Below are 22,106 nucleotides of genomic sequence, written 5' to 3'. Positions count from 1 at the left end.
TACATATGATGGTGACCGGTTGATGAGATAGACTGCCGTAGACGCTGCTTCCGCCCAAAATTTCTTCTCAAGGCCGCTTTCACTGAGCATGCATCTGACTTTGTTCATGATCGAGCGGTTGAGTCTCTCTGCAACTCCGTTTTGCTGCGAAGTATACGTGCAAGTTCGATGTCTGACTATGCCTTCTTCCTTGCATAACCCATCAAACAATCGATTACAAAACTCTAATCCATTGTCTGTGCGAAGCTTCTTAACCTTCCTTTCGGTTTGAGTTTCCACCATCTTCTTCCACTCACAAAAGCTTCTGAACGCTTCATCTTTGTGTTTAAGGAAGTAGACCCACACCTTGCGAGAGAAGTCGTCTGTGAATGATATGAAGTACTGACAATTGTTGAGGCTAAACGGTACGTTTGGAGAACCCCATAGGTCTGAGTGGATGTAGTCGAGCTTGTCCCTCGTCACGTGTTTGGCAGGTCCAAAGCTTGACCTTGTAGTCTTTCCCAAAACACATGTTTCGCAAAACTTGATCTCAGTTATCCTCTTGCCATCAAAGCATCCTCGCTTTGCTAACTCTTCCAACCCTTTCTGTCCAATGTGGCCCATTCTGCTATGCCAAAGTCTTGTTTCATCTTCATTCAACGTTAACTGATTATTAGCTCCGTTCTCTGAGACATTAGCTTCTGGCGCAATCGCATCACCTTGGAGGATATACAAAGAGTATCTTCTCATACCCTTCATGAAGACAATACAGCCTTTGATCACTTTGATCACCCCATTGCCCCCTTTGAATTCACATCCTTTATCTTCTAAGGTCCCCAATGATATGAGGTTTCTTGTGATAGTGGGCATGTACTTCACGTCGTGGAGCAAGAATGTTGTGTTGTCTGGATTCCTGAAGCGGACGGAGCCAATCCCTGTGACCTCAGATATTGAGCCATTTGCCATCCTTACTCTTCCTGAAGCTTCTTCTCTGAAGTTTCTAAGCAGATCGCGTCTTGGAGTCATGTGGAAGGAGCAGCCTGTGTCTAGGACCCATTCCTCGTGGTCTGAACTTCCAGATGATAAGTTCACCTCTGCTGCAATCACCCCTACTAAGTCATTTGCATCATCCCTGACAGCTGCGGACGCTTCACCTTTCTCAAAAGAACCTGACTTTCCCTTGTTTCTTTCGAGCCACTTGTAACATTGCTTCTTGAAGTGTCCCTCTTTACCGCAGATCCAGCAAACTCTTTTGCTTTCTTTGGATTTCGACCTTGACCGGCCTTTGTTCCTGCCAAAGTTAACAGTCCTAGAATCCGTTCTACCCCGCACGTAATGACCCTCCCCGTTTGATCTAGTACTAGTGGAGTCTTTGAATTCCAATTCCTTCGACCTAGCAGCACTGGCAACTTCCTCTACCTTAATAGCATCTCTACCATACTTGAGAGTTTCTTTTAGAGAGTCGTACCTGGCCGGGAGAGCGTTGAGTAGTAGAATGGCCTGGACTTCCTCCGGGACCTCGATGCTCAGGTTGCTAAGGTCCGTGATCATCTTCAGAAAGTCATCCATATTCTGGTCGATTGTTCTCGAATCTTGCATCTTGAAGGAGTATACTCGGAGCTGTGCGTGGACCCGGTTGGGAAGGCTCTGCGTCATGTAGAGCCTATCAAGAAGTGACCAAGCTTGAGCCGCGGTGGTACACTTGTCAATCTTTCTCAAGACTTGATCTCCAACACTCATAAAGATGAGATTCAACGCCTTCTCATCTCGTTCGGATCTTACAGTCTCGCCTTCTTCACGCTTCTTCTTTGCTTCTGGTTCTTCGTCTTCATCTTTTGTCTCCGTATCTTCAGCCTTCTCCGTTAACACATCCTTCAGGCCTTGTACGCTGAGATTCGCGTACATCCTCTTCTTCCAGATCGAGAAATCCCCCGATCCATCAAACATCGTCATCGAAAATTGATGCGATCCAACCTTGACTTGCATCGTCATCGCCATTGAATCCGGTCGAGTCGCTTCCGTCGTCTTGAGTCGAGCGAGGTTCTCAAGTCAGAGAACCTGGCTCTGATACCAATTTGTGAGAACTCCTTCTGATAATCTTGAGTCTTTGTTCACCGATCAAGTAACGACACAAGCGGTATGTTGACCCAGAGTTCACCGCACTTCCCGCCACCTTGGGGAAGCCGCTATAACTCTCTGGAGCTGGGATCAAACCAGCAAGAACTAACTGCTCACAAGCGAGCTCCGATTACAACCTAACGGCTCACGATGATGATCTCAACTTCTCTCTGTGATACTAACAGAAGACTTAATGAATCAAGAGAGAAGAGCTGTGACCTTATACTTGATCACTTACACGCGCTTAACCGACGCAGCTCAAGATCATCACACGTGTCCTCAGATTAAATCTAGACTTACAAAGACTCTAACTCATTCCGAGTCTTACCAACACTTAGACTATAAACTCTAGCTAAGATAAACCTTCAATACCTTGAAGCCTCCAGATGATCTGATGGCTACACTTCATCCTTCACTCCCCACCAGATTGGTGCTTAAACTACCACCAAGGACTTCTCCATCTCATGATTCATGGGCTTGATCCTTAACAGAGCCGCCGGGACAAGACTAAAACTCCACCAACAAGTTGGAAGCTTCAAGTAGCCTGGAATGAAGAAAAGCGGGTACGGATAACAGAACCACCGGAGCTCTTCCAACAAACTGCATAAGAACAAAGAAGCTTCGGGGAATAACAGCCAAAAAACGATCTGTCATCGTCGAAACAGAACGGAGCGGCCAAGGGAAAATTGCTCCGACCCAGTTCCAAACCCTAAAAGCCGACCTCCGATGAACGGCCATCTTCCTGACTCAACTCGCCATGACTCCAGAGGCCCAGGAACCACCTGTGACAAGCATCAAGCAGCCAAATCTGAGATCTGAAGAACTGAAGAGACCAGAGACCATATGCATCTCGAAGAGGGGAAGAGGCGTCGTCAAAGGCAAAGGAAAAAAGGAGATTAAGGGAAAGAAGCGGGCCTCCGGCGGCGTCGACGCCGGAAAGAAACGGCGGCGATTAGGGTTCTCTAACTCTCTCTCTCTCTCTCTCTCTCTCTCTTGACCTGTTTTTGTGTTATACAACATAGCTTTTTTGTTTCTTACTTGTTTTTTTTAAATGACAAAAGAATAGAAAAATTGTGTCTTCACTGCTGCGATCCATTCTTGAAACGCCATGTCCAGTCTCTTGTCCTGAGTTCGAACGGAGGTAGTTCTATTCATAGTTGAAAAACAACTTACTTTGATCTTGTCTTGAAGTAATTTTTTCCTAATCTCAGGCTCATGGGATTCTACTAGTGATGCAATGGAAGCAAGAGCAAGTTGGCCAATGTAGTCCTCAAACAACTCGCTTCCAAAGAGCATGCCAAACACAACTGCAGGATCCATTGCATCCCTGCACCAAAAAATAAATAAAAAAATTGACATGAGTATGGGAATAGCAATTAAGCATTAACACCAGTCACATGATATATACTTTTAAGCGAAGGAGAAACTTACTGTTGAACACCTTCTTTGCCATAGTTATCATAGGCAGTTCGCTTCTCGGGATCGCTAAGAACATGGTAAGCTTCACCTCGTGCTTTCATTCACATAAGCAGTGTTAAAAGTATTCGAGAGTGAATTTAAACAAGTAATCCTAGTGAAGCAAACTTATAAGGTAGCATTTTGTCTCATGATTAATCACCTGAAAGTTTTTAGCAGCTTGAGGATCATTAGGGTTCTTGTCTCGATGAACTTGCCTTGCCTGCCCACATTAAAGAAACAAAAAAATAAATTGATCTTATAATCATAACCAAAAACTTCCAAATTTGGAATTATTTTTATATAACGTTTTGTATGATCTGATTTCGACATATAATTTACATAACCAAATCTACGAATCTAAAGCTATGTGACTAGAAGATACTACTTAAAACTCAGGAGAGATCTAAAATTGTGATGATAAGACAGAGAAGGGGAAGAGGGAGTGTTACTTTGATATAATAAGCTTTCTTAGACCATCTCCAATGGTTTACTCTATTTTTCACTCTAAAATAGAGTAACTCTATAATAGAGTTTGAGTTTAATCTAATGGAACTTTATTTTAGAGTAAAAAATAGAGTGATGAACAAAAAAAAAACAAATTACTTTATATTTGGAGTAAACCTATTTTTTACTCTATTATAGAGTGAAAAATAGAGTACCATTAGAGCATTTTTTACTCTAAACTTTATTTTAGAGTGAAAAATAGAGTGAGGGTTGGAGATGCTCTTAATCTCAGCAGCTGAGGCATCAGTCTTGACGCCTAACACGTCATAATACTCACTCTCCTTCACCCTTCCCTCAACCTCAAATCTTAAAAAGGAAGGGATACTGATAGACTGTAGTTATCTATTACTTATAAATCCCAAACTCGTGTATTGAATAAGAATGAAGAAGTGTTTACAACTTTGTATCTCAACAATGAATCACTCTCATCACGAGTTCATCACCATCGACTGGAAACAGAGGACTCATATTGTCTCTCTACAATCACATACAAAGCATAAGCATAACAAACTAACGACTTCTCTATTTAACTTGAGCTCCTCACTTCTCTTCCGTAACTGCAAAGCCTCCCTCTCAAACCAAGGGTCTTAGACTTTCTTATTCTTCAAAGACTCCTTCTCAACCCACAGGTTCTCCATTTGAAATATTTCCCTCGCTTTCCTCTGTCACCTTCTCCTTTCCCCTCAACTTCTTACGTATATAAACTTTCCTGAACCTATCAATACTTCCCCCAACAAAATCCAGCTTGCCCTTAAGCTGGTAATCAGTAAAACTGGTCACAAATTCCAGATAGAGAACCCACGAGTTTTCCAACGAAGAACGTCCCTTCCACTTGACCAACAACTCCAGCTCACCCTTCGCATCATAACGTTTCTCTAGAATATCCTCAGGAACAACTGATCATGAGAATCCAATGCCAACTTCAACTGTGATATATGAAATACCGGATGAATCTTGGCACTTGGAAGTAACTGCAACTTATAAGCTGTGGCTCCAATACGCTCAAGCACTCTGTATGGACCATAAAACTTCACAGCTAACTTCTGACACACTCGATTCACCACAGACTTCTGTCTATACGGTTAAAGTTTCAGAAACACCATATCTCGAACCTTCAACTGAACATCCCTCCTCGATTTATCCGCTTGTGACTTCATAATTTCTTGAGCTCTGGCTAATGTTTGCTTCAAAAATAACAACATCTCATCTCGTTCCCTTAAGGCTCTCTCCAACTCGAAGTTATTCGTAGAACCTGATTCAAAACGCAGTATTGATGGAGGATCACGACCATACACAATCTTAAACGGAGTCGTCTGAATAGACTTGTGATAGGTCGTGTTGTACCAGAGTTCTGCCCATGCCAAATACGACTACCATGATTTCGGATGTGAGGAAGAGAAACATCTCAAATAAGACTCCAAACATCGATTCAACACCTCAGATTGTCCATCTATTTGAGGGTGAAAGGCAGTACTATACTGCAACTTAGTTCCGGTGAGACGAAACACCTCCTTCCAAAAGGAACTGAGAAAAATCTTATCCCTGTCAGACGTGATACTCTTCGGAAACCCATGTAGACGAACAATCTCCTTCACAAATTTTTTTGCCACATCCAAATCCAATGCAGTAAACAGATGTTTAAGACACACAAAATGCACAAATTTGCTTAAACGATCAATCACCACCATAACCGAATTGAATACATTGGAAACGGGAAGCCCCTCCACAAAATCTATATTAATATCTTCCCAAATCTGCTCCGGAATAGGGAGAGGTTGTAAAAGACCAGCTGAAGATAAGGTTGAATGTTTGTGTGTTTGGCAAATGACACAAGCCGCCACATACTCTCGAACTTGTTTATACATCTCCTTCCAATAGAAGGAACATTGCACTCTCTTCAAAGTCTTTAACACCCCAGAATGACCTCCCAATTTACTATCGTGAACCTCACGTAAAATGTCAGCAATGAATCTTGAAGTCTGTGGAATAACAAGACGCCTCTTCGACCACAACTTCCCATCCACCTCAGTATACTTCTTAGATTGCAATTCCCCACTACGCAGTTTCTGAATAAGAGCTTGTATCTTTGTATCATCGTCAATTTCCTTATATAAATCTTCCCATTGAAGAGCAGTAGGAGACGTCAAAGACAACAACAACAATGCAGCAGACATACAACGAGATAAACCATCTGCGGCTTTGTTTTCCGGACCTGGTTTGTAGAAGATATCAATATCAAATCCCAAAATCTTCGTTAACCATTTCTGATACTCGAGATTAACTTCTTTCTGCTCCAGTAGAATTTTTAAACTTCGCTGATCGGTATGAACATGAAACTTTCGACCGAGAAGGTAATGTTTCCATTTTCTTATAGCCATGACAATCGCCATTCCGTGGAGTCAGAGCGTGACTGAAGAATGCGATAGGCCTTTTATTCTGCATTAGAATGGCTCCCAACCCATAACCTGAAGCATCTGATTCGATCACAAACACCTGAGAGAAGTCAAGTAGAGCTAACACTGGAGCACTGACCATTGATTTCTTCAACTTATCAAAAGCTTCCTGAGATTCTGAAGTCCACGCAAACTGATCTTTTTTTAACAACGAAGTCAACGGTCGAGCAATAGTGCCATAATACTGAACAAAACGGCGATAGTATCCCGTCAAACCGAGGAAACCACGTAGTTGTTTCGCTGTCTGAGGACTTGGCCATTGAGTCATCGCCTCCGTCTTTGCTGAATCAGTAGCTATCCCTTGTTCAGATATAATATGACCCAAATATTCCACTTTTGGTGCCGCAAATGTGCATTTCTTCTCATTAGCAAATAATTTCTGATCACACAACACCTGTAACACTTGTCTAAGATGATCCTCATGCTCAGCATGGTTCCGACTATAGATCAAGATATCATCGAAGAAGACCAAGACGAAGCAGCGAAAAAATGGCTTGAACACTTTATTCATCAGAGCTTGAAAGGTAGCAGGTGCATTAGTCAATCCAAAAGGCATGCCTAAGAACTCGTAATGTCCTTCAATTGTTCTGAATGCAGTCTTTGGTATGTCTTCCTCCACCATCCTGATCTGATGGTAACCAGAACGTAAATCAAGCTTGGTAAAGACCGCAGCGCCGTGTAATTCATCGAGTAACTGATCAATTACAGGAATTAGATATTTATCCAATACAGTGGTCCGATTTAGTGCTCTTTAATCCACACAAAACCGTGATGAGCCATCTTTCTTCTTGACCAGTAGAACCGGACAAGAGAAAGAGCTTGTGCTTGGTCGTATAATACCCGCAGCTAACATATCTGTAACCATCTTTTCCAATGTGACTTTGCTAGCATGGGGGTATCGGTATGGACGGACAGAGACCGAAGATACTCCAGGAAGTAAGTTGATCGCATGTTCTTGACCACGAATTGGTGGTAGTGTAGTCGGAATGGCGAACACATCGCAAACTCCTGAAGTAAATGGGTGAATTATTCACGAACTTCTGGAAATGGAGATGTTGCTATAGAAGTAGCAAGAAGCGCTTCCCTTCCTGTCTTGCTACTCGTATAGAATGGTTTCAATGACTTGAAAGAGAACTTGGTGCAATGTAACTCCTTCTCGCCTAACAAAGTCACCTTGTTCCCGTTGTAGACAAACGACAAGACTTGTTCCTTCCAGTCTACCTCGCATTTGCCTAACGTTTCAAGCCACTGAATACCGAGTATCACATCTACATTCCCCAGTTCAAGAGAGATGAAGTCACTTGTGCAGTTGGTTTGATTTAATTAGAACGAAACTGCTTGGCATACTTCCAATGCGTTCACAGTCACTCCATTTCCCAACAACACGTTCAAGATACTATCCGCAGAAACTTTCAAACATAGCTTGTTCACAACGTCAGGTGTAATGAAGTTGTGAGATGCTCCACTATCAAGCATGACTATCACCTATGTATTGTTTATGAAACCTCTCATCTTCGTAGTCTTCGGAGAGTCAATGCCCAAATAAGAATTCAATGATAACGTATGTAGAACTTGTTGATTCGATGAATCATGGAACTCTTCTTCCTCCACGGAATCCATTACTTTCATTTCTAATCCGTTGATCACCGTAAGTACTCGTAACATTCTATTTGGACACTCCATTTTGTGAGCCTGGGACCACGGTGCTTTGCACTTGAAACAGATCTTATCCCTTCTCATGCGATCAAGTTATGCATCAGAGTGTAAAAGACGTGGTCTCACATAGTTACATTGCGATTGTGTGTTCTCCTTGTTTACTATTGAGTCGCTCTTCTGAGTTTCCGTCTGTGGTTTACTCGTATATGACGCAGCACGAGTTCCCGACGTCTGTCTTTGTCAGCCTCCCCGCCCTTCACCAGCGGCCGAGCTAATCACGCTACAGAACGTCGTGCTCTGCATTCTTAGCACCGCCAATTTGTGTTGTGTAAGAGTCAATGGTTCCTTCATGCGAATCACCTCTTTCATATCAGGTTTGCGACCATTAAACAATATTTTGATCAAGTTCTTTTCATCCACACCCGTCACTTGGTTCCTCAGAACTTCAAACTCATTCACAAAATCTGCAATATCTCCTTCTTGCTTCAGTCGAAACAATCTTGCTGCTGGATCATTATCAATAGCACCACCAAATCTGTCCAACATTCGCTGAGTAAATTGCTCCCAATTGACAAACGGATCATTCATCAGTTTGCCGTTAAACCACTGCAGTACCGGACCTTCCAGACTCAGTGATACCAGATTTAACTTCTCTTCTTCATTGTAGTTACCAAACCTGAAAAATCTTTTAACACGAGAAATCCAATCGAAGGGCAAAGCACCAGAGAACACATGCATTTCAATTTTACGCAGCATTCTATCCCGATTCGCCAGAGTACCATCGATTCCCCAATAACCTAACTGTGTTGGAGATCTTCCCGTTTCAGGTAAAGTAATCGGTACCTGATCAGTATTGTTATCCGAAGTAGATGCTACCTCCTTCCCTTGACGTTGAGTGAAGACGACTGAGTTCTCCAATCGAGTCAATACATCCGTGATATGGTTCATCTGCTTCTCTATAGCTTCGAATCGTCCCGTCGAATCAGTCGCTAACGTTTCGATCGTCTTCTCCATCGAATCGAATCTTGCCGTCGTTGCGCGTTCACTCCGAGTTAGCTTATCGTAGTTGTGCTTCGCCAGCTCCATTTCTTCTTGAATCTGCTGAAGATCCACCGATTTTGAAGCTTCCGTTGCTATCATCTTCTCCTGATCACCTCCGTTACGTGTTTCCACCATCTCAATACCTCGCGGTGCTTCCGATCAAGTTTCTCTGTACCAATGATAGACTGTAGTTATCTATTACTTGTAAATCCCAAACTCGTGTATTGAATAAGAATGAAGAAGTGTTTACAACTTTGTATCTCAACAATGAATCACTCTCATCATGAGTTCAGCACCATCGACAGTCTCATAGCGACTGGAAACAGAGGACTCATATCGTCTCTCTACAATCACATACAAATCATAAGCATAACAAACTAACGACTTCTCTATTTAACTCGAGCTCCTCACTTCTCTTCCGTAACTGCAAAGCCTCCCTCTCAAACCAAAGGTCTTAGACTTTCTTATTCTTCAAAGACTCCTTCTCAACCCACATGTTCTCCATTTGAAATATTTCCCTTGCTTTCCTCTGTCACCTTCTCTTTTTCCCTCAACTTCTTATGTATATAAGCTTTCCTAAACCTATCAGATACACACCAAAACGTAATACTGTTCTGAGATTCAATAAGCAACAAAATAAAAGCTTGTGGAGATGCGAAACAAACGGTTAAAATTGTATTACAAATTTTGAAAAAACTGGAGGAATTTAGGAAAATGAAATAATCGAACTGGAACACTTTAAATTAAAAATCAGAGGAAGACAGAGACTTACAAGCAGAAAAGCGAGGAGGAGATTGATTGATCTGCAGATGGATTGCAGATTTGGCAAGTTTATAATAATACAGACATAGTGATTTTGTTTATAAAAAAAAAATAGACAGAGTGATTTAAAAAATTTAAAACTTTATGTGCGAGCCACGTGTCCCTAAGGATTTATCTGGGCCCTATGTTGCAAATACCTCGTACAAATTGGAAATCTTATTTAGACCCATCAGCCAGCCCACTAGGGCTCTGACAAATATGTGGAGCATTGGGTTGTGGTCTACCTTTTGGTTTACACTTTACACCAGCCCTCTCGCAATGGTGCAGCAGGTTGATCCAGGGCCGGGCCTGGATACAAGCCCATCAAGCATTTGCTTGAGGGCCGATCGGTATAAAACAAGTTTGGGGGCCAATTCTCATGAAGATTAGGTAGCAGAGATGGTTAAAGATGCTATTATTTGAGTTTCACTTGTTGGGTGCCCTGGGTTCGAGTCATGGGTATAGCAGTTCTGGTTCAAATTTTTTTTTCTTGCTTCTAGCCTGCCAAATGTCAGGCACGGCCCTGGGTTGATCATTAGTATATATTGCACGATGACGATGACGATGACGATGATGATGATGATTTTTGGAATTCTTATAAAAGTGATATGTAAACTATATTATGATAAACAAATTATTCTTTTTGTCCGTGATCTAAGATGAATTAGTAACAATCTTTTAATTGAGATGAATTAGTCACATATCTCCAGTTCGAGTTGTAATTTGGGTTTGTATAAACAACGGTTCAAAATGTCTTATAGTTGCGGAATATTTTGTTGGGATAGCATCTAAATAAATAGATTAAAAAATATTAGAGCACTACTTTATGCATTTCTCCGACTCTATATAAACCCATAGTGTTGAGCTTTCATGTTGAACCACTTGATCATACTAAGCAAGTAGAAAGAGAAGAAAAAAAAAGGCCAAGTCGTGCACTCTTGTTTCTCTCCTCTGCATCTATTTCCTTCTCTTTTCTTCAACTGGTCAGTGTGGTTTAATTATATTTCTTACAATAATTTGGTAATATACGTACGTACAACTGATTAGCTAGATAGATTTCATTATTAAGTTCAGTAATAATGTTGTTGATGCGATTATAACTAAACCCGCAGGTTTGAAGGCGGTGGTGGAGGCTGAGGTATGTCAAAGGTACAGCGGTTCCTGGTCGGGAATCTGCCTTTCGTCGAGCAACTGTAATACCCAATGCATTGAAAGGGAACACGCTAAATATGGAGCTTGTCACTCTGATGACAACGGTTTAGCTTGCTTCTGTTATTTCGACTGCTAAAGAATACAAGCGCTTGTGTTCCGAATCTAAGTTGTTTCTTTCTAAAACTCAATTAATATATATGCATTCTGTCGTTATTTCCCTTGGCATCGTTGGTGTTGTGTTTTTTATTTCTTCCAAAATAATACATATTATCATGTGTAACTGTACCCTTAGATTTGAACAATTTGCTTCTGCTTTACGTTGCATGCGTGATATGTACTTATGTAATAAAACTTATCAATGAGAGTTTACTATCATGTGACTTATAAGATTTGCATTCAGTAGTCAGTTCTTACTATACACATGTATTAAAGAAAGGAAAGAAAACTGCCATTTTGAAAAACACCCAGAACTTCTTCTTAAACTAATCTGCTGGGTTTATTAGCGCCATTATACTGCATCATGTACATACGTTTGGTTCGTGATAAAACTTATCTACAATAAAGAGAAGGTTACTGAATCTGCAGAGCTAATACTCATAACTTCTTCTTGCTGTGTATATATATATATATATATATATATATATATATATATATATATATATATTGTCCGCGAACAACTAGTGAAGCACATTCAAAAATTGACTTTGTTCAAGTTTTCGCTATAGTCCTTTAACGATCTATGCGTTGCGTTTTACGTTTGGTTGAATAAGTTTTCTTTTTGTTATTGTGGTAAATAAATGAAAATGGTTAAATATGGTCGTTTAGTTCTTAAGCTGTATAGTCTACTTATTTATATATGTATACTAGGTTCGGCCTGTCCTACGGACGGGATATTAGTTAATTTGATATTCATTAAATGCTCGAGTTGAAATTTGTTTTAAGATTCAAGAATTTGGTTATCTGTTATGTGTTACTTATTAGTATGCGGTGGTATAGTTGTTTTCGATTATTCTTGCTTTGGTATTGTATCAAATTAACTAATTGTCCAACTCATAATTATAGATGTACAAATGTGGATTTGTGATAAAGTTTGATGACAATACTGTTTTTTTTTTAATTCTTATTCATAGTGGAGTGTGCATGTGTCAGAAAGAGGCCTATAACAACTTTTATGTTTTTGCGTATGGATTTAAATATATATTATTTTGTATAATGCATACTTGCTCTACAACATTTGCTTGTAGACTAAAAAAACTGTTTTCTATATTTTTAAAAGAGAAAATATTTAGTCTAAAATATAAGATGGACATATGTATTGACTATATATAGAAGTTGAGTGTTATTTTAAAATGACATATGTATAGAGGTTTTTCAACCATTACTTCACTGGCACAAAACATTTATAACTGTAAATACTTTTTTTTAAAAGCAAAACTAATAAAAGCGTGTACAACAAATGTATTTTGATATATATTATATGCATCAAGTTATAAAGGTTGGAAACATTGTAAAACTGTTTGGAGCAAAATTTTTAACTTCACGATCTTCATCTTGACGTCAATTCAGTGTCGGCCATTGCCACAAGCAAAAGAAGCATGGACTTCCAGCCGACACGATAATAAGTATTTTTGCCGCCACATATTTATAAAAAGTGACTTTAGCCTAGTGGTTCTAAGAGAAATTACCAGTGCTAGAGGTGTTGGGTTCAATAACCCCTGATTGCATTCATTTATTTTGGTCCCAAATATAAATGAGACACATGTCACTCCCATAACACACGATTTGATGACGTAGCATCACATGAAAGAAGCGAACATATTTATAGATAGACTAGGTGTTTTGCCCGCGATGCAGGCTTAAACATTTTCATAAATTTTTGAAAAACATTTTGTACACTATTTTCATTACTAAAATAAATCTTAAAATAACTCAATAATATTTAATTATATAATTTATGTTTTTAGATTTTGGATAATTTAATATTATATTTTTAATTATATAATTAATAATTTTATTTAATTAATATTTAGTTATATAATTTATGTTTTTAACTTTTTACTTAAAGACTTTTTCAGATAACAATACAATATATACATAAATTATCTCTTTTTAAAATTATATTTTCAGATTTTGGATAATTTTTACTATTGTTAATTTTAATCAATTATCTAATCAAACAAATTAAATTTTTTTTTTATTTTTTAATTTAGTTATGCATTTTATTCATTAAGGATATAAACGTTATTAATCGCTTTAACTTTTAACGTGAGAGCTCGATTCTAAAAATTTACTTTGCAAATAATAATATAGAAAGAAGCGAACATATTTATATATAGATAGATTCGTAAAGTTATGTCATTAAAACGTTTTGATGTAAAAACTTGACTACGGCTTGTTCTTTATAAGTTTAGAACAAGCCAGTTATTTAGATTCAATGCATTCTGAAAAAAAAGTTTATCGGGTAATTGAGTGGGAGCTAAGGTCCCCCCAATACACACAAAAATCCAGCTGTTGGAGCTAGTTTAATACTGGATAAACACAGCTGCCAATTACGTTCGACCACTTATTTAAATCAACCAATTAAGGATCACCAAGACGTTGGACCACACAACTCATGCATACACTACAAGTAACTTTCTGGGGTATCTGATTAGTTAAAAAAGTTACATTACAAGAAGATTAAAACCCATGTGAATGTGGTTAATTAAGAACTTGGTGCACACTTTGAAGATTCCTTACAACGGATCATGCGGGATTTGTTTACGTCGGAAACTTGGAAGTGAACTTCTTAAAATAATTGTTTGGATAAGATCAAATCAATGTGGACGATTTTGCTCAAATACTGTGGGATGCATTAACATTATTTCATTTCTCTTATGTATAACTAAACTAAATGTTTTGTCCGCACATGCAGACATAATTTTTTTATATATACTTACTAATAAATATACTAACAGTTTAAAGATCAAAATTTTTAAATAAACACTAAATTTATACTATTTTTTTAATTTTTCAGTTTCTTAATTTTTAACTTTTATTGATTTTAAAAAATATTTTTTATAACAACATTAATTTATTATTTTAAAATATATTTTTATCTCTAACAGTTTGTATTATATTGATTTATAAACAACGATCTAATTAATTAATACCGTTGAAAATATTATACTATTGATTTATAAACAATGATCTAATTATACTATTGATTTATAAACAATGATATGTAAATACAAATTAATATTGTGAAAATATTCTCTTTTGGAGGCAGATATTTTGAAAATATTTGAAAAATAGAATTCCATTCCCAATAAAAATATTTAGAAAATAAAAAATAAAAAAAAATCAAATTTTCAACTTAAATAACAAATAAATGTTATTCTTACAACTGGATAATAAGAATAAAAATGAAAATACCATGAAAAATCATGTTAACAAACAAATATATATCAAATTTATTGTTATTGCTTATCTACCTATTTTTAGTATTTTAATACTAAAATAAGTTTAATCATTTAAAAAATATATGCCATGACATATTACGTTTTCGAAAAAATATAAATCAATTTTTATTTTTCTAAAACTTTTTTAATATTTTAGTATGATGATAAATCTAATTATATTAAATATAAATAAATAATAATTATAAAAACTAACAAATAAGAAAGAACGATGTAGATAAATACAAAATGAATACATGAAATTATCTTCTTTTTTTTCTTTTAAACAAGCTTTCCATTTATTTTTTGAGATAATTTTTATATTATTTATTTGTTATCAGTTAAATAATAAATTATATAATTATTTATTAAAGATATCAAAACTTTAATCAGTCTAATTAAAATTATTTATTAAAATTAATGACTCATTCTAAAATCATGGATACATGACAAATAAGTAAATTAACTTCTCAACTAATAGTATAATAATAATTATTAAAATTAATGATTCATTCTAAAATCATGGATACATGACAAATAAGCAAATTCACTTATCAAATAATAGTATAATAATAATAATAGATATCTTGAATTTCATTGTCCGCTGTGACCAATCATGTAAGCTAGACATTATGACCACCAGGCCCGTCTTAGGCCCTGTTATAAAAAAAAAAATTTAGGTCCATCTTTTCATACAATTTTTTTAAATGAGAACCATAAGCCTAACTGAAAAAGACAAAAAATAAAATGGGTCATGTGCAAATGCACCTCTAGCATATGATCAGCGTCGGGCAGGGCCGGGCCTGATGACCACATTTATATATATATATCATCACAAAAGGTATTAGATTATGATTGTAAAATGTACAATTAATAAAAACCACGCTCTAAACTTCATTGTCATTTGCCAATACATAAATTTCAAAACGTGCATATATGACGACCAACACACATGTAAGCATGTTCAAACAAGACGACCGGGAGCTCGTGGTCAAATGGTAAGGGAAAAAGTTTGGGATATCATTACATTTTAGGTTTGATCCATCTACCATACGAAACTAAGTCACATTTTCCTGGTTACCTTATACGCAGAACCGTGCCTAGTATGTATCAGAAAAGGCTTTTGCCTCAGGCCCCCTTCAAAATATAAAGATTTTGGGGCTCCTAATTTGTAAAATATGTTGTAGTGTAGTGGTTGCTTGAGGTATCGATGTGCACATGAAAGGCAACTTCGACTCTTCCCCGTTCAAGAATTGTTTTTCTTTTAGAATCATGTTTCTTATAAATAAAAAATATGTTAAAAATACTATATTGTTTTAAAATTTGCCTTGAGCCCCACTTACCCTAGGCACGCCACGGATATAGACTACTGCTTTTAGGTCCATTTGAATATGTACACGCATGACGCATCCAACTTTGCATTGTTCTATGTTCTTAAATAGATCACGTCAGCCAAAAGAAAATCAATCATGTATACATGAAGCTAAACCTTAGCTGAAATTTGCAGATAACACACGGGGTAAACCAACTTTTCTGAACTGCCCGCAGAAAAGGCTTTCACATCACCTCACAACCACCAGAACAATGAAACAAATAGCATATGAACTTGCTCACATTTTACATTTTTACAATGAAACCTCCAATATCAAGAGAATTCAGAAATATGTACTTCCTTTGTGGTGCTTTCTACTTAGAACATCCAAGTACTGAAATACTTATTCTGCTTTTGTCGCTTATCTTTCTTTCCTCTCAGACGATCCTGTTTAACCAAACGGCAAAAGCCTCTAAAACTGTGAGTCTTCAGCCTTGTCTTGCCACATCAGCTTTAATCAACAGAAGCACTGCGGTCCTCTCCATTTGTTCTTACTTCTACATCATTACTTGTGGCTTACGTTCTCATGCAGATGACTCTATGGATACAGAGTATACACATAAATAAGTGTTTTCGTCTATGTGCTCCAAAAGAACCAAATCTAGATCCTTAAAAGTAAACAGCCGTTACAAGCTGAGTTCTGATATTTGCGTAAAGAAACTAGTTTAAAATAAAACTGAAGTTTATATAGTACACAAACACATGTTCCTTAAACCGGGAAAATTCCCCTAATCAGTTTCTAAAAGTAGGCAAAATTGAAAATGTCTGTTCTTTATGGCTTCAAAAACATTTAAGTTACGCAACTGATGAATCTTCCAGACATTTAGGGCACTTGCAAGTGAACCGTAATCTGCAAGTAATGCTTGTCTCTCTTCGTACGGAAGCTCCTCGTCTATATATGAAATCGTCACCTGTTTCATACGAAGAAGAAAACTCAAAAAAATAAGCTACTGTTTTTACACAAACCATTCAATTGCAATGGTAGAGACAAGACAAGATGAGGGCCACCTCTTCGTTCTTGCTGATGCTTCTTAACGCAATAATAACTGCTTGTCCGTCTCTGTCCTGCAAACCCAACCACAAGAGAGAGTAGATAGAAACACTCTTAAGAGAGAGTAGAGACATTGCAACTCCAAATCCTTCTGAGGTGTGTTAACCATGATGAGGACACCAATGCAAGAAAGTTACCTCTTCTCTTTGAAGGCTTTTGCATTAGGGCAACATGAATGGTTCATACAGCTCTGCAGAGGGAAGAAAGCCGTTCCTGAGAGAGATACAGATGAATGTAATATAATGTTAAACCGTGGTTACAAGTTACATAACTCCTCTCTTTTATTAAGGCGGCAATGTTCACATCATTTCTAACCTTGGCAGCAGTCTGAATACTCATCACCAAGAGCATCTAGAAACGGTCTTGTGATTTCCTCAGCTTTGTCCTTTTCAGCGTCTGGAAGATCATCAATATACAAGAAATAGTCCTCTACTGGTGATGCCACCACCAAGTCTCTGCCAAAGATTGGTATCATCTCTGAGTTATATTTATTGTACTGGTAAAAGCGTAGAAAGGAAGTTGGTGACTCTTACAGGTTATTCAGCTCAAACATGCCGATGATATTCCCATATATATCAAGCGAGAAAACTTTCATGTGTCAAGGAATGACTCTCTGCAAGTAGATTATTATACAAGGAAATAATGGTATAGATTATACATCAAACTGATGAAGGTGGATACGGGCTTCACATTCTTTGTCAAATATGGCTGTCTTCAGGAGCTCCAGAGACTGGAGATAAAAGAATATAGCAAAACAGTCAGAATTTGAAGCTAATGAAACTAAGATTGTGATCTCTACATAAAACATGGCAAACACACTCAGCCTTCAAAACAATATAATAAATACAAATAAGACACATACCGTGCGTGCAAGATCCTTTATCTGCGTTCTGAAGGCACCTTCATCAGACGGATCAACATCATCTGGCAATGCGATACAGTCCCACCACCTACCAAAAATAGAATTAGACTTGTATATAAATTATATTCTTGTATATGAACATGAGTACCTTCTTTTGTATCCAACCGATACTGGTTTCCATGCCTCCAAGAGTAGTGACTGTTTTGACACACTCTGATTCGCTTGTTTGTTAACATGTTCTGCTTTAAGCTTCCTGTACCTTAGAATGGTGAAGGCAATCGCCTAGCCATGATAATCCATTATCCAGAACTTGTTAGTTTCTTTATATACTAGAGAAAAGAAAAGGTCACAAACTCTATAATAAGCTCAATCACAGTAAGCTAAAACATGTTAAAAGATTCATGGCGCAGTATTCAAGATAGTCTAGAGGCAGAGATAATATATACCTTTGCAGCCAGGAGAAAGATATCATTTGTCTCTGAAAATAAAGAAACGAAAGATATAAAAACAAAAAAAAAAAGAGAGACAAGTTAAACGAAGAGACTATCTATAACCAGCATAGATTTGAGATGTTTACCATTAGAATGTTTAATAAACTCTCCAAGAGCGTCTCTAGATACTGATTCAGACCTCTCACCAGTGCAGAGTAGAGAATGAGAACTTGCCCAATCTGCCTCTGCGCATGATCCACTATGTCATATTGAGACAACATATTAGTGAAAAACAGCAGACATAATTTAAAACATGTAAAAAGTAACAAAAGTTGAAGACACCAAACCTGCAGTAAAAAGCCTCCTGACATCCTCCGGGACAGGAAAGAGGAGAAGGCAAAGGAAACTTATCAGTATGGGGCAAGGCCATTTCACCGTTCATCAGAGAAGTAACAACTCCTTGGGGAAGAGAATGAAGATTAGAACTGCTGCTTGCACCACCACAACAACCAGAGAGGCCCATGTTGTTGAAATAGAGTTTCCTCCCAATTTGTTTCTCAATTGATCCGATGAACCGGAAACAAAAACTGCAGACCAAACAGTCCACCTGGAGATGGAAGGCGATTCAGACAAGTGAAGTGAAGCACTAAAGAAGAAAACTTTGAAGTGACCTTGTTGGATGAATGTTGGATACCAACAAGAATCTCATCTTTCAGAATGAGTTCATCTTCCTGAAACTCTGAGTCTGCGTAGACACCTACAAGAAAACAGATTCAATTACTACAATGAAAAAGAAGTTGAAACTTTTGAGAACTTTTGAGAAAAAGAAAGAACCTTTTCCGAAGGTGCCATTGTGTTTCACTTGGATTCCATTGCATCTTCTTCTTAGCTGATTGAAGTACTCCTAATAGAATAACCAACCACATCTAGAGAAATCAGATTCGAGCTCAGTCGCTATTAGGTTTTGAGAGAGAGAGAGATTTTGCCTCAAGTTGGAGACTTGGAAGCGGAGCAAGAAGACTCGCTACTTCAGCGGCGGTATTGTCGTTAAGAGAAGCCATTGGAAGGAGATTGTCTCTCACGACGCTGCTTTGTTTCTTCAGTTCGGGCGCTTACTTCTTCACTTGACGGCGCGCTTTACAAAATATATATATATTTTCTTGCCAACAAATAAATATTTTTTTAATTATGGAAAACAAGTGATCAAGTTGCACACATTTCTTGAACAAATGCTTGTCACACTAATTTTGTAGAATTGCGATTAATAATGTGCAATTTTTGAATAACTCAACAAAGAGTAGTCGTTTTCACCGTTATGTACAGCTCCACTTTCAGTTTATCAGACTTGACAAGATCCAGCCACCATATTGGTCCAAATCTGTGCAGGTTTACAACTTCACAACACAGATATCTCACTGATTGACAAGTAAACATGCCGGAGTTCCCTGAGTAAGAAGAGATGCAGACAAGAACAAGGGGCTCTGTTTCTTTCCTCAACACTTTTCTCCTAAGTTGCTAATACACATTATATTACAAACTTCGACACTTCCACAAAAGGAACTCTCTCCCAGTATTCTAAATATCAAAAACTTCTTTTAAATTTCGAGACGAATACAAAAATAAAAGGGAACTTTTCAAGTTCAGTCTAAGATACGCTTGATGATGAAACGAGACAAATTATGCATCTGGTGCTTCCTTCTGTTAGAACAGTGAGCCTGTGTGTTTGTTGCGTATCTTTTACCTCCTTGGTGTTGGCATCAAGCACTTCCAAAGAACTGTTCCATTGACTGCGAGGTGAACACGTTGGGAGCCGTTCGCTCTGGTTTTACCGCAGAGACGTGAAGCTGATATTTTATGAACCTCTGCAATTAAACATAACAAAAGACAGAGAGAGAGAGAGAGAGAGAGAGACAAATCAGTGTAACTAAAATGTGTATAAGAATTGTAAATGACTATATACAAGGAAAGGGACTTTACAGCTAGTTGTGTGCTGATTTCCGGGTTTGTGTCGATATGCCAGTCAGGTTCTAGTTGTCTAACAAAGGATGTTCTTCCTATCTCTGTACTACAAAAGAGGACCTGCACATTTTTCATGTCACAATACTGACTGAGAAACTCTGGACATTGTCTTGTTTGGTTGGACAAGATTGCTGGGAAATTTTCTGGTAAATTATCTTTTGAGAAAGCTTGACTGGGTTGGGTACCTTATCTTTGACCAAACCACCAGATGTGAAAACGCCTGCCGTCTCTAAAGCCTGTAGAACTTTGGCCTGCATATTAGTTCTCAAAATGTGAGTTTCACAACCACTGACAATAAACATGCTTTGCTTAGCCAACCAACAGAATCTGTTACAGGAATGCGCACACGTCACAAGCATTTAGTTTTACCAATGAACTTGACCTTTTCATCTAATAATATAAAAAACATGTGCTTAAAAACCCTTTTTTTTTTATCAAACTTGTCCAGTGTTCAACTCTAATGTTGAAAAGTATGACCCAGTTTTTAAGCTAATCATTGATAGACACAACTAATTTGATGTTTCATGCCAGATTCAAGTACAGAACATGAATGAGAAGGAACATTGAATGGGGAAGAAGTTGTTGCTCACTTCGCTTTCGTCGTCAAGAACTCTTTCCATGAGGTACAAATCAGAATACTTTGTGATCTCTAGAAGGACTTCCAGGACAGATGACCTCACTGTTGCTTGTTTCTACATTAAAAATTTGCTCGAGTCAGGTACGCATAAAATGCAAAAAAATTTACATGAATATCAAAAAGGAAATATAACTACTTGGAGTTCTTCTGGACTTGATTCCTCAAGAATAACTCCAAGAAGACGGCATGTTACCTGCAAATCCATATGAGACAAGAGTGTGAAGCTCAACACACAATAATCAAACCGTGGCACAGTGCTTCCATTCAAAAACTGTCGATGATTCAATACGATCAAAGGTTCTATGTAGCCCCTCTACGAAAACTACATTAGAAGAGCTCAATGAACATAAAAAAGAGATGAATTCATTTACCTTCCTGCCTTCACTAAGCTTCTGCCTAACTATCTGCCCCAGTGTAGGCTACAAAAAAAAAGAGAAATTCATTTATAACACAATTAACTCAATACTGAAAAAAAGAAAAGAAAGTTACTTTGACAGGCTGAAAGAAGTGATCAACGAATGTTGCACTCCGTTATCCTCATGAGACGCCGAAACATCAGGTGGGTTCGAAGCTGGATTAGACTGAGAGGCTTCAGCTGGCTGCATCCTGCGTTTTGGCTGCCTCTTGGAGGCTCCCCTGTTGTTTCTCAACGCCCTCCATGTGAATATCACAGCAACTGCAAGCCCAGCGATTGCACCAACAGATCTTGAATCCTAATTACAAAGCCAGCAATAGCTAAAACGAATCAAAACTAAATAAAGTTGGATTTTTTTTCCCTCAAGTCGTTAAATAACAGCTAGTTTTGAGCTGAATCAAATTCAATTTCAGATTAAACCGGCCAGAGCAACCGGAATTAGACTCAAATCACAGAGATTCTAAATTCTAGATCCGATTACAGAGAGATAGAGAGAGAGAACCAGATTGCGAATAGATGTAGAGAAGATGGTGGACATCTTGAAAGTGACGTAAGCGCTTAATCGTTTGATAATCGAACGATCTCTTCCGTAGGCGACGACGACGAAGAGAAGACGATTCCGACATAGTCCAAACCAAATTTGAAAACGTCGTCGTTCTCGGGAGAACAATCAGATTCTTAAAGCTTTCGAGAAAATCTAGAGAATAAAAGGTCACTATT

General features: G+C 37.8%; 2 protein-coding genes, 1 long non-coding RNA gene and 1 pseudogene across 3 annotated transcripts; 1 reads left to right on the top strand and 3 right to left on the bottom strand.

The window, feature by feature from the left end:
• Window positions 1–2,507: 2,507 nt before the first annotated feature.
• Window positions 2,508–3,774, bottom strand: LOC125594271 (chaperone protein dnaJ 10-like). Its single transcript, XM_048770533.1, has 2 exons — window positions 3,529–3,774; window positions 2,508–3,424 (listed from the first exon to the last, which is right to left on the bottom strand). The coding sequence occupies exons 1-2, from the start codon at window positions 3,615–3,617 to the stop codon at window positions 3,145–3,147; spliced, it is 369 nt and encodes a 122-aa protein (XP_048626490.1). The 5' UTR covers window positions 3,618–3,774; the 3' UTR covers window positions 2,508–3,144.
• A 6,636-nt stretch (window positions 3,775–10,410) lies between these two features.
• On the top strand, window positions 10,411–11,544 carry LOC125594272. Its single transcript, XR_007329798.1, has 2 exons — window positions 10,411–10,993; window positions 11,123–11,544. It is a non-coding gene; the product is annotated as an uncharacterized LOC125594272 (long non-coding RNA).
• A 5,019-nt stretch (window positions 11,545–16,563) lies between these two features.
• Window positions 16,564–19,417, bottom strand: LOC106445981 (histone-lysine N-methyltransferase ATXR2). The gene is given in 16 exon segments (XM_048770532.1): window positions 16,564–16,816; window positions 16,819–16,882; window positions 16,980–17,036; window position 17,075; window positions 17,160–17,235; window positions 17,338–17,477; window positions 17,556–17,610; window positions 17,704–17,752; window positions 17,885–17,972; window positions 18,033–18,166; window positions 18,331–18,362; window positions 18,462–18,574; window positions 18,663–18,922; window positions 18,987–19,072; window positions 19,150–19,219; window positions 19,302–19,417. Coding segments are annotated over 16 exon segments (1,350 nt in total). The 5' UTR covers window positions 19,377–19,417; the 3' UTR covers window positions 16,564–16,766.
• A 358-nt stretch (window positions 19,418–19,775) lies between these two features.
• LOC125594270 lies at window positions 19,776–22,063 on the bottom strand (annotated as a pseudogene).
• Between the last annotated feature and the right edge of the window lie 43 nt (window positions 22,064–22,106).

Source organism: Brassica napus, assembly GCF_020379485.1.
Source record: "Brassica napus cultivar Da-Ae chromosome A5 unlocalized genomic scaffold, Da-Ae chrA05_Random_31, whole genome shotgun sequence".
Taxonomy (NCBI): domain Eukaryota; kingdom Viridiplantae; phylum Streptophyta; class Magnoliopsida; order Brassicales; family Brassicaceae; genus Brassica; species Brassica napus.
Note: the sequence above shows the minus strand (reverse complement) of the source record. Positions and strands in the feature narration are given on the sequence as shown.